The following is a 15,779-nucleotide window of genomic DNA, read 5'->3' as shown; positions in this document are numbered from 1 at the left end:
AAATGGTACAGAAGCTTCCAGAAACACCGATAAAGCGTGAACGAAACGAGGACCATATTCCCTGCATCGACGGCGAAGGAATCTACCGTAAAACGTTACCCGTACCACCGCTAACTCATCCTTCAAAACGCTGGTCTGATTCGTTGCCACCCAATGAGCGTGTTTTTTATCATCAAACGTTGAGTTCGGCAAGACGCGCGGCACACTTCGTCAATCATGGGTAATAACAATCGTCAAGACCTCAAGGCACAGTCATCAACAGCTTTACGAATAGTAATTAATTCCATAATCTTTCTTTCAGAAACATTCCCGTAGATTCGCTGGATATAACACTTGCCGCCCAGTACAACCATTCGGATGATTTGTTCCTCGGCAAGAACGACGTCGTGCTGCAGGACGAAACGATGGGCCGAAGCACCTTCCGGCGGTTGCGGAATACGCGCGATTTAAGTCCAGAGAAGATTATACCACTGAAGCACCCGCTGCTGATTGGTGGATTGAGAGAAAAGGCATCACCGAATAGTGTCAAGCTGATGAATACTGGACCGCATACACCGCTAACGAATCCGGGCTATTCCCGTCAGTCGGGAGATGGAAATTTCTTCAATTATTAAAACTACTCCCACGGTTTGGTAAATAAAACTTCATCACACAACCTCTGATAGAGCATTTTGTTTAGTAGATGTTTAGCTTTATTTGATCTTTTTATGGCGCCCACATATTTGCCCGTCACAGGGACCACCTGCAGGGCAATACAATGTAGCCGCCCTTTGCTAGAAGCTAGTACAGAGATAAACAGATAGAAAATGAAAGCGCTTTTACCGTTTTGAAACTCGTTCAACACCGGTCGTCGCTAAATCATGCGCGCACGGAGCTTCACTTTTATAAAAACTATCCCTAATAATGTTACAACTAAAACCCAAATCTGGCCATTACCATTAACACCATTTATAGCGCACATGTGGTGTGTTAATTTTCAATTACAACGCAATTGTGTTTTGTATTTTTGTGAACCAGTGTGTTGAAAGTCAACAACACACACTATTGTTGATAATTTACAGCGATCGCGTTCAGCTTCACATAGGTAAACAAATTTTAATTCATCGTTCAATATGCTCCTGTGCTCTATAACTTGTAGGTATGAATACGACAAATTACTGATGAAAATTTATATAAAAGAAAAAATATTTATACATATAAACACCGTTCCGTTTCCCGGGCGGCCCTAGAGTCTGGCCAACTTACCGATCTCTATATCTCCATTGTTCTCCGTTTTCAGCTACAATTTCTGATGTATGATGATGATTTCTTATGTTTGTTGTAAAAGAGGTAAAACAGGTTCCGCCAGACGGCCGCCCAGAAAAGGGAACGAAATGTAGAAAATGCCGTGGAATTAAACTAGTCAACACACCCTTTTGTGTATCTACTGTCAGATGTTCACCCTATGAGACGCCCTATCCTTAATTGTACAATATTTTGTTTGTTGATTATTGAATCAAAATTTCCCTCACGATGAGAGAGAGAGTACTGCTGCAACTAATATTTAGGGAAACAGAATACATTTTCCGTTCTGAAGCGCGTGTATTAAATTCTCTCTACTCGGGCGCCTACGATGCGTGCGGTTTGCTTTTCTACGCAAAAATACAATTTCAATCCGAACAACTTCTCTTTTTTTTGGGAGGTACCGTCGTTCCCATCCTTAAATCCGCTTATTAGACTTACTGCGCGTTTTAGGTGTGATGGAGCCGTCATTTGGTCAAAATGTTTCCTCTGGTGTAAAATGGTCGTCGATTTTCCACGCGTCTTCTTCCGTAGGTTCCGTTAGAGGTTGTTAGGGGACAGGACACAACGATACTAGCGTGTAAGCGTTGTTCAATGTTGATTGTTGCGCGGTTGTCATAATTTGTGAATGTTGGTTTTCAATAGAGAAATCTGAAAAAACATAAAACTGCATACCGTTTGGAATGGTTCTACTGTTTAACGTTGCTCGTTGATCGACCATCGGGGCGCACACATTTAACTGCGCCCTCCAGGCCAGAAACGCAGTCCAAGAAGGGACAAGAAGGTTCACTATTCCTTAATGAAGGGAAATTTGATACGTAAGTTTAAACTGGAAACTGCAGCATTCTCAGGCATGTATGGCTGCTGTTCCACGGCTCGTTGAAATGTAAGATCAATTCACTCTCCTCTCTCCCATTCTCAACCTCTCGCGCTTTCAGCGATGCGAATCAGCAGCAGCTGCCAGTAGTGAACAGTGTGTTTATGATGGCACCGAACCGAAGAAAGCAGAGCAGCATATCGCCCGTAAACATATGCGCGAAGTGTTACTCCAAACGGCAGATTCGTCGCTGGGAAGTGATCTCCATCATCAAAAGATCTCGACGTCGTGTTTTACGATGCGCCCCTCTAATAGTGCCAACTGCTCGATGCTATTAACATTATCGGGCTGCTGCTGCTGCTAACGGCTACCAAACGCATTATCTTGTAGTCTCGAGTTCCCTGCCATTGTTCTATTCAATTCCCCATATATTGCCGCATCTCCTTCGTCTGCCTACAGCTCGCGCAACCAGCAGAAGTGTGAGCTCCAAAACCGCCTCCGAAGAAGTCGCTCTCCGTGTCCGCGTATGCTCTCAAACAACAAATCAGCAAATGGCAGATACGCTTTGTTACGGCTACATCCGCATCTTCGACACTGCGCCCGTTCCAAGTGGAGTCTTATCATCAAACCATGATAAAACCCTAGAATGGAATCTTCCTTTCATTTCAGGACACCTCCGCGAAGACGCCCGATCGGAGACAGACATGTAAATAACAGGTGTGTTATTAATTCGCTAGCGCACCAAAGGAGCGAGTGTGTTTCGTGTGTTGATGCGTGCATGCGTGTGTTGTTTTGTCTGACTGGCCAGTACACCCTCCTGGAAGAGGGGACACCAATTATACATGTTTTGTTGGTGTTGCGAGTAACGTATGCATTAAAAAATGGATCTGCTTTCGAATGACGACTAACATAACATTATTCGAAGTTATTGGATTTGATTATCTGTGTGAGGTTATAGCCCTCAAAAGTTATGTCTTTTGCTTCTAATAAGAGCTATTAGGAGGCTTGGTGGCCTTCGATAATACTTCATCCTGAACTGTTCGAAAAAAAATCAGATCAGATAAGCTGGTCAGATGCCTACTGGCCTCCCAAGACACTTTCACAAAACAAATTGCATCTTATCCAGATATTTCTTCACTGTTCTATTGTTCCAAAATCCAGGGAAAACGAAGAGACATTTTTCCATCGATTTCCATTTTCAGATTCTGTTGTGCACGGGACTTTTATTTGACACCTTAACCTTTCTTCCGCTGGGAAAAGATATTATAGATGCCAGAACAGGTAAACAAACCTGCCTTAATCAGATGTGATGTCGGCAGTTTGAGCAAAAGTTGAATAGTAATCGTCTTACTGTTTCCGTAGTGTCTGTTGCAAATTAACTGATAAGATTGTCAAATTTTGACTGTGTATAACAAGATAACAACAAAAGAATAAACAATGCTGGATTATCCTTTGAATAGGAAAAACGCAAAAAAGTGCTAAATTAGTCCATTTTTTAATGCATACATTAGAGAGCAAATGTGCAATGAAATGCACCAAAAAAAAAACATACGAAGAGAAACTGTTACGGATAATAAACAGAGAGAACACAAGTAAAGAGCATCTACATAGTAGTTGTAGCAGCAGTATTGAGGAGGAATTGTTGGAAAGCGGGAAAGGAGGATATATGCACACTACTTCAGCTGGAAGAAAAGAAGAAGAGAAGAAAAACACGCAGAACACGAAGCGTTCACGGCGGCGCACAGACGAAACAGGGTTTTTGGGGGACGATACACCGCGTCTTCTCCGCCAGTTCCGGGCAGCAAGCGCAGTAACAGCTAGGGAATCTAGTACCAGGTACACAAGCACAGCTGCTGCAGCTGAACCTCCAGATTGTACACGCGCAGCCAAACCGTCGAAAACGGGAAACCGGCAGCCGGGAGAATATTTTCATCCTCTACACGCTCTTCTTTTCGGCAGTCGATACAAAACGTGGCGATCGTGTGAGCGGCGTTGCTGCTCGGCAGCACCGGGACAGGATAAACCGGAAACCGCCAGCCTGCAAAATGGGACCATCCACTTACGCTCTCTCAAAACTCAAAAATCTCATCTACCTGCTCTGTTGAAGCGGATGAATGAATGACTCCCCTCTCAGTGATTCTTTTTTCTACTTCATACGCTTCTCGCTTCTCTTTTTTCCTAATGCAGCGGAACAACCCAGCGAGGAAGCGGACGATCATCATCTGTGGCACTCGGCACACCACATCTCCAGCATCGCGCACCATCTTCGCCTTCTGCTCCAACATGTGACTGCGACGTTGGCCGGAATAACCCCACGTTCACCTTCATCAACATCAACACCACAGCAAGCGTCCGTTCGCGGAGGTTGCAGCGCATAAGGAATCAATATACGGCCGCAATACCTGCACACACAAGGACACATGTAACCCCGCTCCCGGCAGAACATACGGGCACGAGGATCAGCGGCTGGAAGACGTTCGCAGATCCCGCACGCTCTCTCACTCTCTGTTCGCCTTCCTCCGCGCCTTCTCTTCTGCCAAACATCTCTCCCTCGATCTCATCGAACTCGATGCAAAATTGGACAGCGCTTAGAAGAAGACACAGGAAGGAAAGTAGTGACCGGATGGGCAAATCTGCACGGGCAGCAGCTGCATTAACCGCAAATTGTTGCCCTATATGGTGAGACAGGTATTTATTTAGTACAGACAAACAGAGCGGTTTGTGGCTAACAGCTGTTTGTAACTGTTAGATGGAGTTGTACGCGGACTCTTACAATCGTGCTCGTGATAATGATAACGATATAAAAGGGTAAGATAATCAAACAAATCAACAACAACAAAAAACAAGCAACACACAAATGTGTTAGCATACCACAAGCTAGTTATCGATCGTTGGCTCACACGGAAACGATAATGGGAAAAAAAAGAATCAAAAGAACAAAACAAAACGGAAGTGTCTCTAATAACGAAGATTCTAAAACGCACAAGGAAATCTTCCCGCAATCGCACCAATGAGATTCATTGCGAACACAAAGCACATTCGTCGGAACCGGATGCTACGGATTATGGTAACATACCGATTACCGAGGGGATTTTACATGATGAACGACTCTCGGGAAACTTTCCTACTCAACCGATGTGTCCTATACGCCTGCACTTCACCTCACTGAGACGTATTTGAGAGGATTTGAGATTGTGTGCCGAAACATGAGGGATCTGCCTTGAAGGCATGTGGATTTTTTTATCGGGGATAGAATAATATTTGTTAAAAGGATATTGTGGAGGGAAAATAACGAGAAATTCTCAGTGGGGTCTTGAATTTCAACGAAGCCGTACTATAAAAGAAGTTCGTGTTAACTCTTCTTACACTAACATAATATAAACTCTTCTGACACTCGAATCGATATATAAAACGGAGACATAATACTGATTTCGCGCAATAACGGTTAAGGGAAAAGAAGGGGATATTTGTGTGCTTAATGTTACCTTCTTGTGTGTGGAGCGTATGTCGTCAGGTTGAAAGAAAAATAAACGATCTCATCACACATTGTTCGGTAGATGTATGATCTATAATGAAAGAGATAGACGATCGAATCAGTTACAGCGTTTGGCGATGGCTAGGATATGGTGTACGCAACTTCAACAGAATAATCAATTACCTTATATGAATTTTCTCACACACCCACTAATAATGTCCACGTTCGGCTGGGCTACGAGAGCGGGAATCCTTGCCTCGGGACGATTTACTTCCGGAACGGGAGCGTGGTGTGCGTGATTTGGAGCGAGAGTAAGATCGACGACGATGTTCGGGGCTACGCGATCGAGAACGACGGCGATACCGTTCGCGGGAGCGTCCTCTTTCACGTCCATTGTATCGATTCCCGCGTCGTTGTGGTGATGTTGGCCGTCCGTAACGTGCCATCTGGACGCGAAGCTCCCTTCCATCCAACATGCGTCCATCCATAGCGTCTAGTGCGTCTTCGGCATCGCGTTTGTCATAGAATCTGATGACACAAACAATGTACCTTGTTTCGAAACCTTGAAACCCATCCTCAAACCACTTCAAATCCTTACCTGACAAAAGCAAAACCACGGCTTTCGCGTGTGTGTCTGTCGCGGGGAATGTAAATATCACCCACTTCACCGCAACGTTCGAATACGCGTCTCAAGTCATCCGGTGTAGTGCGGTACGTTAAATTGTCAACCTTAAAAGATACGGCGATATTAGTTACGGTTTCCATCACACAACCAATCGGTTTAATATGGGAGACTATCGCTCCCGTTATGGTATCGTTAACTTTCTCTTTACTACGCATTATCTCGTATCCGAAAACGTGGCTTAAGATAATGCGTACCTTGATTAGACTTAAGATAAGAAATGAACGACTAGTACAGATGTGGCTACTAATTAGTAACCTACACGGAAAAGGCAAAAAAAAGCATTTTTAGCCACGGTAAGAAGCTTTGGATGGACTTACTTTCAATGAAATCATTCCATCTATTCTTGGAGGCGGGCGTGCGTATCCACTCATCGTATTATTCTTGCTTTCTACCAACTCGAATTACGATGTCCAATACGGCGGAACACTTGGTTGTATCCTTTCGGAAAATTAAAACACTTGTAGTTTAACGACGCGCTGAAATACGAGCCACACTCTTTCCCGACGCGGAATAGTTTGAGGAAAAATGGCTACCCTGCTTCCGTACAAAATGGCTACCCAGTTTTAGCGGTTCAGCACAACGGGTGTGCTGTTCAGTCATTTTACAGGACAGATATGCCAAACAAATTAACGAAAATATAAACATTTTGCCAGTAAAAAGCAAATTATGCAGGATGTTTTTAATGCAACATAGCACATAATAATTAATTTGCTTTTAGATAAATGAAACAAGTTTTAAATCTGTAGAAATCATTCAAAAAATTCCAACTTTAAAATGACCAAAAAATTCCACTATCCAACCACAATTAGGCTGCAAGAAAGTTTGTTTACGTTTTTTTTCTTCAAACATCCGTAATAAATTCCTGAACAGTCGCAGACAAATATTTGTCATCCGTCTTCTTATAAAAAATACAAGGCAACGAGTAGTGCTGTACATTTGCGATTCAATTATATTTACAACCCGTGTTTTCATGGCATTTTAACGTTATAAATCATTCAGAAACGGTAGTACAAGTTATCTATTTATGCCGGCTTTTTCGTAAACAAATGCCTGTCAACTGTGGATAGGAAAAGTGATGCAAAGAAACATATGATTTCGTTAACACGTTGTAATATTTTGGTTTTGGAGTGTGGTCGGTTCAATAGGCCGTTCTATATATGTATACAATTACCGGATTGGTAAACTCGAATGTAGTTAGATCGATAATACCGAAACGTTGGAATTGCACCCGTAAGCAATTGCACAAAAAGCCAAGTAAAATGCCACTGGATCCTAAACACATTGCCGAAGCCCAGAAGCAGCGATTAAAGTTGAAGCAGAAAGTATCGAAAGTATCGCCCGGTATTGTCAACCTTCAGGTGCTAGGATGCGGCGCACCGGGAACGCCGGCATCGGTATATCTATTCACTGATCAAACTCGCTATCTATTTAACTGTGGCGAGGGTACGCAAAGGTTAGCGTACGAGCACAAAACGAAGCTTTCCTGCTTGGAGAACATTTTCATGACCCGTACTAACTGGGAGCGGATCGGAGGCCTGCCGGGAATATGTTTGACAATGCAAGACGTCGGCGTGCCGGCGGTATCGCTCCATGGGCCACCCGGTTTGGATGAGTTGTTCAAAGCTATGCGTCGATTCGTCATACTAAAGGACATGAAAGTGGAAGCCTCCGAGTATGCTACCGGAGACGTGTACGAAGACCACGTTATGACTCTTCAATACATTGTAATCAATCCGGAAACGAGCGAATTAAAAGCGGCTGAATCTGATGAAGAGTTAGGCCATGAGGAAGCTCCCGTTGATGATACGGATTATTACGCGTATGAAAGAAGGAAGGTAACCGCCCAGCCACCACAACAGGAGAGCGCTAAAAACATTCGAACGACGGATTGGACAAAACGCGAGGAAAGTTCCGTGATGGCATACATTTGCAAACTAAAACCACGCCACGGACAGCTGTCTTTGGAGAAATGCGTTGATCAGGGTGTTCCACCCGGTCCATTGCTTGGACAGCTAAAGAATGGTAACGATGTTACCTTACCCGACGGACGTGTTGTTAAATCCGTTGACGTTCGAGCTCCGGACGATCCTGGTCCTGTATTCATGTTCATTGACATTCCCAGTCGAGAGTATTTGAAAGATTTCATGGCAAAGGGCGATGTGTTTGCGAAATATCAGCAGCAAGCGACAGAAGAAGCGGATCAGGCAATTTTCGTTATACATTTTAGCCCGCTCGATGTGATGCACTGCGAAGAATATCGACAGTTTATGGATCAGTTCTCTGCCAGCACCAGACACATTGCATTGAACGAGGTAAACAGCTTTTCCGGTTACATCGCAGCTCACCGGATTCAGTACCATTTGAATCAGTTAGATGAACAAATTTTCCCTCTGCTACGGTGAGTAAAGATAGCTATATTAATCGCACACTGTTTAATCCAAACATTTTTCACCGCAGAGAAGAGAACAATCAGTATGAAGATCCTCCAGCGGCTGATAGTGATCTGGTACGATCGTCTTCTTTAAGTTACATGCACATTCGACCACCGAAAGGGATCGACAGGTAGGTGAGCAGTAGCAAATGGGTCTAACATTGATCTCAACAAATTATATTAAAATTTCTAGGGCACAAGAAGCATTGATAAATCCAGCCGAGTACCTGAGTGAATTAGAATTGCTACCAGACTTTAAAGAAGCTTTGGGTGTATTAAAGCAACAACTGGTACAGCATAACGTGCGACGAACGGCATCGGTTAGAGCGGAACAATATCCACGCTTGATCTTCCTCGGTACCGGATCATCGATACCAAACAAAACGCGAAACGTTAGCGCAATTTTGATCTTAACAAGGTACGCAAAATGGCAATTCAAGTCAAACATCTAATGTTCCACTATAATTTGTTACACATAATGCCTGTCTATGTTTTTCAGTAATCAATCCTCTATTCTGTTGGACTGTGGTGAAGGAACTGTTGGTCAGATATGGCGATTTTTCGGTAAAACCCACGCTGAAGCCGTCTTGCGATCGATAAAGGCGGTGTATATTTCACATCTGCATGCCGACCACCATTTGGGTAAAAATATGTCATAGAATCTATTTGAAAATGTAATCAATAATCGTTTCTTTCGTTAATTTTAGGATTAATTGGTTTGCTGCAGGCACGCAAGAAATTGTTCGGCGATAACTGTGAACGTTTGACACTGCTTGCACCGGAACAAATTTCCTACTGGCTTCGGTTGTACGATTGTCGCTTCGAAACCATTCACAAGGACTATAGGCTCGTGAAAAATGCGGATCTGGTAAGTGTACTATTGAAAGATGTAAAAAAGACTAAAAATTAATCGAGTTTTGCTTTACAGCTAGAAAATTCCTTTAAAGATGAAAAATTGCTTGAGATGGGTATTAAAGAAATCGCTACCTGTCGTGTCCGACACTGTCCACACTCGTTCGGAGTTGCCTTAAAAGTGGCATCCGCTGGCACCCATCCGGAAACCAACATAGAAGGGGATGTAAAAATCACCTACAGCGGTGATACCATGCCTTGCGAAAGTCTTATCGCGCTGGGCCGTGATTCGACCGTCCTCATCCACGAGGCAACCATGGAGGACGAGTTGGCAGCGGAGGCACGCATCAAAATGCACAGCACCCTGTCGCAGGCGATCGATCAGGGACGGAAAATGAATGCTCGTTACACACTGCTGACACACTTCAGCCAGCGGTACGCTAAAATTCCGCGCCTTCGGCCGGAACAGCAACAGTCGGGACTCGGTACCGATTTGGGAATAGCATTTGACAACATGGAGGTAACGCTGGACGATTTACCCACACTGTGTAAGTTTTACCCGGCACTGAAAGCGATGTTTATAAGCCACTTTGAGGAAATGGAACAGAAAGCGATAAAACGGGGCAACAAAAAGTTACGCCTCGAGTCGGTAAAAAGTGGCACCGTAACTAGCGCTTGTTCTCCAACGCGTTGAGTTTCGTTAGAATGGGTAATCATTAAAAGTTGTTAAAAGCGAATAAAGCAAGTCATCAAAACTTTAATTGAATACAACTTCCGCAAAGCAACGGTGTAAGATTTTCAGAATATTCGATTTATTTCTCACTTCACTTAGTTCAATGTATAGGTTGTTTTGTTCTTCGTATTGACTAAATGTGTTTTTGTTTTGTTCCGATAGCTTTGTTATTTAAACACACCACCCTTGCGTTGTTGCCACATTCGCATACCATTTGCTCTAGTTAGTCAAGCTTTTTCATGTCAACTGTATGGTTGTTTGCTTCCTTACGCTTATGCATCTTATAGTTTAAAGTTTTTCGTTAAATAAAGCATAGCAATGGAGAAAGTTGATTTCTTTTATTAGTGTGTGTTTTTTGTTTGTTTGTTTGTTCTGCACGTTTAAAGACTTATCCTATTTACCACGTTTGCTAAGTGCCACCTTAGTACGGTAATTTCTTATTCACTTATCTAACTTCGGTCGATTTGTAATGGTGCGCATTGTGTTTTTTTAGTGTTGCTTGCTGTCCGAATGTTTTGGAAGAGATTCAAACAGCCACGTGACTTGTGGGCAAGTGTAACCACGTGCTCTTATTATTGAGATATAAGATTGTATTACTTGCATGTTGTTAGCGACATTATGTGTTCCATCCATATCGTCAGCAGTAGTTCGAGCTCGAGACCCACCAAGAGCCTCTTTCAGGTTCAACGAAGTGCCGATATAGGTATATTTGTTCTTTTATTTTTTACAGCAGAAGGATAGGAAAAACCGAATGTATTTTCTGTGTGTGTGCATGAGTTTTGTTAATTATGCGTTTATATGTTATTAATTATTCGTGATTAGTTCGTTTGAATTCATCGCTTCTTCCTTATTACCAATCACATTTTTATTTCTGATGCAGTCATATTAAGCTAGCGAAATGTTCAGTCGGTGAAAATGCCGATAATCATTAACGTTAATACTCCATACAAACTGTTATATTAAACGGTGTTATAAACAATGCAATTTGGGATGGGTTGTTGCGGACCTCTACAGAGCAATGAACGCTGGTGGCTGACTGACACTAGAACGTGGATACGCGCACATGATAATTTCCCTCTTTTGTTTTGGCATCTTATCGAAGCAAAATTGCATATTCGAAAAACCGGTGTATCATGAAATAAGTTTCATAAGAAAAAGTTGGCAACATAAATTCGATAGTTTACGGTTTTGATTAACGGAGGGGATTATACGGTGTACTGAAAACTTTACTGTTCGTCATACTCATCTTGTCTATCAGGTGTGGCATGCAGCATCTTCTACCTTTGCTTTGTACAAAACCTGCCACAGAAAAAGGCAATACAGATTGGTGTATTGGCAGGTGTTCAGAACGTATATCTTCCAATTTAACAATCCACTATTATTACATCATGATATTATGCAGTTATATGGTTGAGATTATGTGGCAAAGATCTCCAGATCTGCAAAGACTTCATTTCGAGATCAAACTTTGAACTTCAAACTAAATTTAACGATTGTTTTTGCAGAAACTCCTATGAAGTAGGAATGATGTCCATGTCCATGAAGAATGTCAATGTAAAACTCAACGTACCAAAAATAGTAAACTGATAGATAGATGTTAAACTATAACACCGAACGCTTGTACTTGCTTGATTTTGGAACTCTCCGTTTACTTAGCATCGTGATGTTCATAGCTTAGGCTGACAAATTCGTAAAAAAGAACATTTAATTTGGAAGGAAATCTATTAGCCTAACATTATTCCCTAGCTCCATTTCCCATTAACTTCGTGCAATTCCATTCTGAATGATTAGTACACATCGGTCAACTCATCTTTCATTCTATTTGCTTCGTAACTGGTTTGGTTGGGGTCCCTCTTTTGAAGTGTATTGCACGCATTTTACTACTCATAGTTCCCAAAGTGATCGTAAGTTAGGTTTATTTGTGCTGTGAAAATGTGAACATTTCAAACATTACTATTTTTCCCGCCGTAGTTGTTTTGCTAACTTTCTTCTTGCTTTCATTATTGTAGTTTAAAAAAAAAGGGAAACTAACTCGAGTGGATTTGTGAACCCGTTTGATGTTGTGCCATTATTATGTGTGTGCGCTAGTATTTCTTTGTTCTGAGATTTACTGAGATGAGACGAGGGGGCAACACGTTCCACGCCGTTCCCTTTTTTATACTGACCCCTATTACTGCATATGGGGTAGGTGTTGCAGCAAACGGCATGCATTGCGCATGAAACGATCGTGTACAAAGCGACTCGTCGCTTAAACATGCTTATAGAAAAAGTTTGAAAATAGATCTTAGCTATAAATTGGTCGGAGTATATCATGTTGTTTTTTTTTTTCGTTTTTAAGAAGTAGTTTTACATACTTTTATTGATTTCATTTAGTTAATTCTGCAGCTTTCGTAACTAACGCAATCACATCCTGTACATCAATGGCGAAACGAAACGTTTTGTCTACCACCACACTGTTAAAGGATTCACTTCAGCCCCAACGTTCGGTTTATTTTATCCTCTCTTTTTAAAAAATAGCTCTGCCTTTACTAACGACGCTAAAAACATCCAACATTTTATTTACCCAACAGTGAATTAAAAATAAGATAAACTAGTTTTCTATATGGTTATAACAGATAAAAAGAAAGCCCGTTTCGTCTATCGAGAACCGTAATGCAGCAGCATTCTTTTCCTTACTTTTCGATCCGCGAGATATCGTATGAGAAAATACCAGAACCTTCACTGTTTACTACTCTGTTCAGGTCATCAATTTGTGCAGGTCTCGATATGGAATGATTTCTTGAGATTCTTTCGTGCTGTACCGCAAGTATCCTTTTTGTTTTGCATCGTGTTTTTTTTTAAATGTATGAATCGCTTCGTTTTATATAAGGACATTCATTATAAGTCAAAAGATTACACAAACACACAAGACACAATTTTATCTGCCATTTGCACCACTGTTTTGAATGCTGACGTGAATAGGGTAGAATTCCTTTTATTCCTTACTTGCATTGTTAGTGAAGTTTATGTCAGTTTTTATTAATTTTATTTATTGTTTCTTATCCTTCTTTGAAATATTTTTTTAACTCAATAATTAACTCCATAAAAGGTGGCAAGAATAATATTTCGAGCTGTTATGAAAACCATTTCATTTCGATTTTATACTTCCGCCATGTTACCATGTACGACATTTGCAATTTATAACCCCACATAATGCCGGTGTTGTTAAACGTGATGAGTTGGAAAATAATTCTTCCGGTAATATAAACATTCGCAGGTACACTCAAAACAACGGTTGCTCCTAAAAACAACCCATAGCTCAAAGCAAAATCGCAAGCAGTCACAAGAGAGACATGCGTGGGGCACAGCAAAAACCCACAAACAAACACAAAATTCATGAGCTAGGTAAACTTATCCGTTATATGGCAACCACTGACAGGGGTAACTTCTTCACTCCGGAACCCCAAAGGACGAAGAAGGATGAGAAGTTTGTCAAGAATTTCGTATAATTATCAATACACCCCCGAACGGTACCACAGCAGTGTGTGAACACCGCTAGAATTATGTAGGGTTCACAGAGAAAGCTTCGGTCCTTATCGTGGGACTCGTACAAACATTTGCATCCAACCCTTGCGGACAGCTGCGGGGGGCTTACTAAGGGCTGAGTAGTGATTTCTTTGCAAAATGTTCACTTTGTAGCACAGATGCGTCTCTCAAGATTAGGTTTTTGGTTTAGAAAACGTATTAAGACAACACACACAGCCAGCCAGTAGTGCTGAATCGAATGTCAATCGGGTCAATTAACATGTGATCGTTTTCAGATGGCTGCAAACATGTGACGGAGAGCACAGACCGAAAGACCGAACGTGAATATATTTTCTGTTCGGAAAATAAATTTATGAGTTTCGTCTTTAGGATTGGTAAATTCTTTTTAGTTTGTTTGAGCGGAAAAATAGCAGAGTAGTAATGTTAAGTGAACAAATTATAAAAGGAACCTCCTCATTAATTTCCTCCATCCACCTTCTTTTACCGTATCCTTTGCCACAAATGTTTCATGTAAGCGTATGTGTCGTGGAAAAGGACTCACGTTCGGTTTACCATTCCATTCGGTTTTGTTCGACGAACGATTCATGTTTCATCCTTTCTTTAGCATTAAGAGGAACAGCTGTTGTTGTGCTTACGAAATAGCTCAGCCAGAAGTAAAGAACCGTAACCGAATCATTAAAGTACACCGAGCATTGTGTAATGTTTGATACTTCCTTCCTTCCCTTTTGTTTGCTTCACTATCTATCCGACCGACTGATTGTATGCGTTTGCGCCCATGATATATGGTGAACGAATATCTTTGGTGTAGTGTTTTTTTGTTGTTGTTTTGTTACATGCTTTGCAATAAATAAATGTTTTGTTTTGCTAATTTCTATCGATTTACCGATCGGCATAAATGTTAGCATATTTCACTTGCCTTTTGTTATGTATAAATATCGTGTTGACACTTAAATACGAACGTGTAAATGCTTGTGGTACTGATGCTGCCGACCTTGCAAATTAGCAGACATGGCCTGTTGTAAGGCAAAATGGTTGGTGAATGTTTTTGGGCCATACACATTCACCTTGTGGAATTATTTCGATACATTTTAAGTAATAAATAAAGCGCGAAAACGAATGTTAAAAAGCACCAGATCATTTGTGTAAAAAGTTTGAAGTGAGCCAGAGCGTCATCTCAGCTAGTTTTTGTTTTGTTGTTGCTCCTTAAGATGTTACAGTAGCTTACATCCTATTGCGTGTAGCAAATATTGAAGTAGCGTTATCGGTTATGTTTCATATGTAATTATAACGCCCTCAATTCCTTCATTATCTAGTTTACTTTCCGCAATCGATCGTGAGATTAACCCTTGTCAATACGATTGTTACTTTTGCTCGTTCACGCTACTATCTGTCTGAAATACGCCCGTACGCCCGTTGTGTACGAATGATTCTGTGATTGTGTGTATGGAATAAAGTAAAACATACTTAACATCAAAAAGGTAATAAACTGTCACTCACATTCACTTGTATACGATTAATGGAGACATGAAGTTTATTTGCGTACACCCTCGGACAGTAAATATGCTCGTGTGCTGATCGTGTTGATTGCAGCATTAGTATTTCACGCCTACAGCTATCTACCTCACGTATTGATCTCGATTACACACATGTATTACACTATTGGCGACTGCATAGTTACGATACGATGGCTAAATAGTGGAAGCCGCAATCGATTTGACTTTGTTTGACTTGACGCCAGCAGATGACTTTCGTCATAAATAGTTCACTTCCTCGCGCTCGACAGCATGTTGCAAAATAGATGCATCTGGGTAGAAGCTGTTGTATCAACAATGATGCTATCGTTCGAAAGCAAAATTCCTTTAAGCCATCAACAGACAGTAACTTTGGTGCAAGCTTACGGGGAGCTTGCAAAACGTGCAACCAGAAGCTGAGCGATATGGTTGTTAATCGGATTGAATTTATGTGTGATGATTGCGCTGA

General features: G+C 41.5%; 3 protein-coding genes across 6 annotated transcripts; 2 read left to right on the top strand and 1 right to left on the bottom strand.

Moving 5' to 3' along the window:
- LOC128304159 (cilia- and flagella-associated protein 276) lies at positions 1-614 on the top strand. Its single transcript, XM_053041312.1, has 2 exons — positions 1-220; positions 302-614. Exons 1-2 carry the CDS (start codon positions 3-5, stop codon positions 612-614), a joined length of 531 nt encoding a protein of 176 aa, XP_052897272.1. The 5' UTR covers positions 1-2.
- Positions 615-1,413: 799 nt separating this feature from the next.
- On the bottom strand, positions 1,414-6,797 carry LOC128306020 (serine/arginine-rich splicing factor 2). 4 transcript variants are annotated; one of them, XM_053043697.1, is made up of 6 exons: positions 6,576-6,797; positions 6,172-6,302; positions 5,757-6,101; positions 5,584-5,664; positions 4,192-4,770; positions 3,703-4,136 (listed from the first exon to the last, which is right to left on the bottom strand). In XM_053043697.1, the coding sequence occupies exons 1-3, from the start codon at positions 6,627-6,629 to the stop codon at positions 5,783-5,785; spliced, it is 504 nt and encodes a 167-aa protein (XP_052899657.1). In that variant the 5' UTR covers positions 6,630-6,797; the 3' UTR covers positions 3,703-4,136; positions 4,192-4,770; positions 5,584-5,664; positions 5,757-5,782. The 4 variants fall into 4 exon arrangements, with proteins under 4 accessions (XP_052899659.1, XP_052899658.1, XP_052899657.1 ...); XM_053043699.1 differs by lacking the exons at positions 3,703-4,136; positions 4,192-4,770 and adding an exon at positions 1,414-1,948; XM_053043698.1 differs by lacking the exons at positions 3,703-4,136; positions 4,192-4,770 and adding an exon at positions 1,414-1,932 and having other exon boundaries at positions 6,576-6,796.
- A 538-nt stretch (positions 6,798-7,335) lies between these two features.
- LOC128301397 (ribonuclease Z, mitochondrial) lies at positions 7,336-10,592 on the top strand. The gene is made up of 6 exons (XM_053037847.1): positions 7,336-8,656; positions 8,716-8,820; positions 8,883-9,107; positions 9,189-9,331; positions 9,397-9,557; positions 9,618-10,592. The coding sequence occupies exons 1-6, from the start codon at positions 7,416-7,418 to the stop codon at positions 10,233-10,235; spliced, it is 2,493 nt and encodes an 830-aa protein (XP_052893807.1). The 5' UTR covers positions 7,336-7,415; the 3' UTR covers positions 10,236-10,592.
- Positions 10,593-15,779: the final 5,187 nt, after the last annotated feature.

Source organism: Anopheles moucheti, chromosome 3, assembly GCF_943734755.1.
Source record: "Anopheles moucheti chromosome 3, idAnoMoucSN_F20_07, whole genome shotgun sequence".
Taxonomy (NCBI): Eukaryota; Metazoa; Arthropoda; class Insecta; order Diptera; family Culicidae; genus Anopheles; species Anopheles moucheti.
Note: the sequence above shows the minus strand (reverse complement) of the source record. Positions and strands in the feature narration are given on the sequence as shown.

What these genes read in the sequence shown, in the direction of transcription:
- LOC128301397 (XM_053037847.1), top strand. Translation starts at nt 7,416, where the DNA reads ATGTATACAATTACCGGATTGGTAAACTCGAATGTAGTTAGATCGATA. An exon ending in CAAATTTTCCCTCTGCTACG is followed by an intron (nt 8,657 to 8,715) that starts GTGAGTAAAGAT and finishes TTTTCACCGCAG; the next exon opens with AGAAGAGAACAATCAGTATG. An exon ending in CCACCGAAAGGGATCGACAG is followed by an intron (nt 8,821 to 8,882) that starts GTAGGTGAGCAG and finishes TAAAATTTCTAG; the next exon opens with GGCACAAGAAGCATTGATAA.
- LOC128306020 (XM_053043699.1), bottom strand. Translation starts at nt 6,629, where the DNA reads ATGAGTGGATACGCACGCCCGCCTCCAAGAATAGATGGAATGATTTCA. An exon ending in ATGGAATGATTTCATTGAAA is followed by an intron (nt 6,303 to 6,575) that starts GTAAGTCCATCC and finishes GTATCTTTTAAG; the next exon opens with GTTGACAATTTAACGTACCG. An exon ending in CGTGGTTTTGCTTTTGTCAG is followed by an intron (nt 6,102 to 6,171) that starts GTAAGGATTTGA and finishes TTGTGTCATCAG; the next exon opens with ATTCTATGACAAACGCGATG.
- LOC128304159 (XM_053041312.1), top strand. Translation starts at nt 3, where the DNA reads ATGGTACAGAAGCTTCCAGAAACACCGATAAAGCGTGAACGAAACGAG. An exon ending in GCACACTTCGTCAATCATGG is followed by an intron (nt 221 to 301) that starts GTAATAACAATC and finishes TCTTTCTTTCAG; the next exon opens with AAACATTCCCGTAGATTCGC.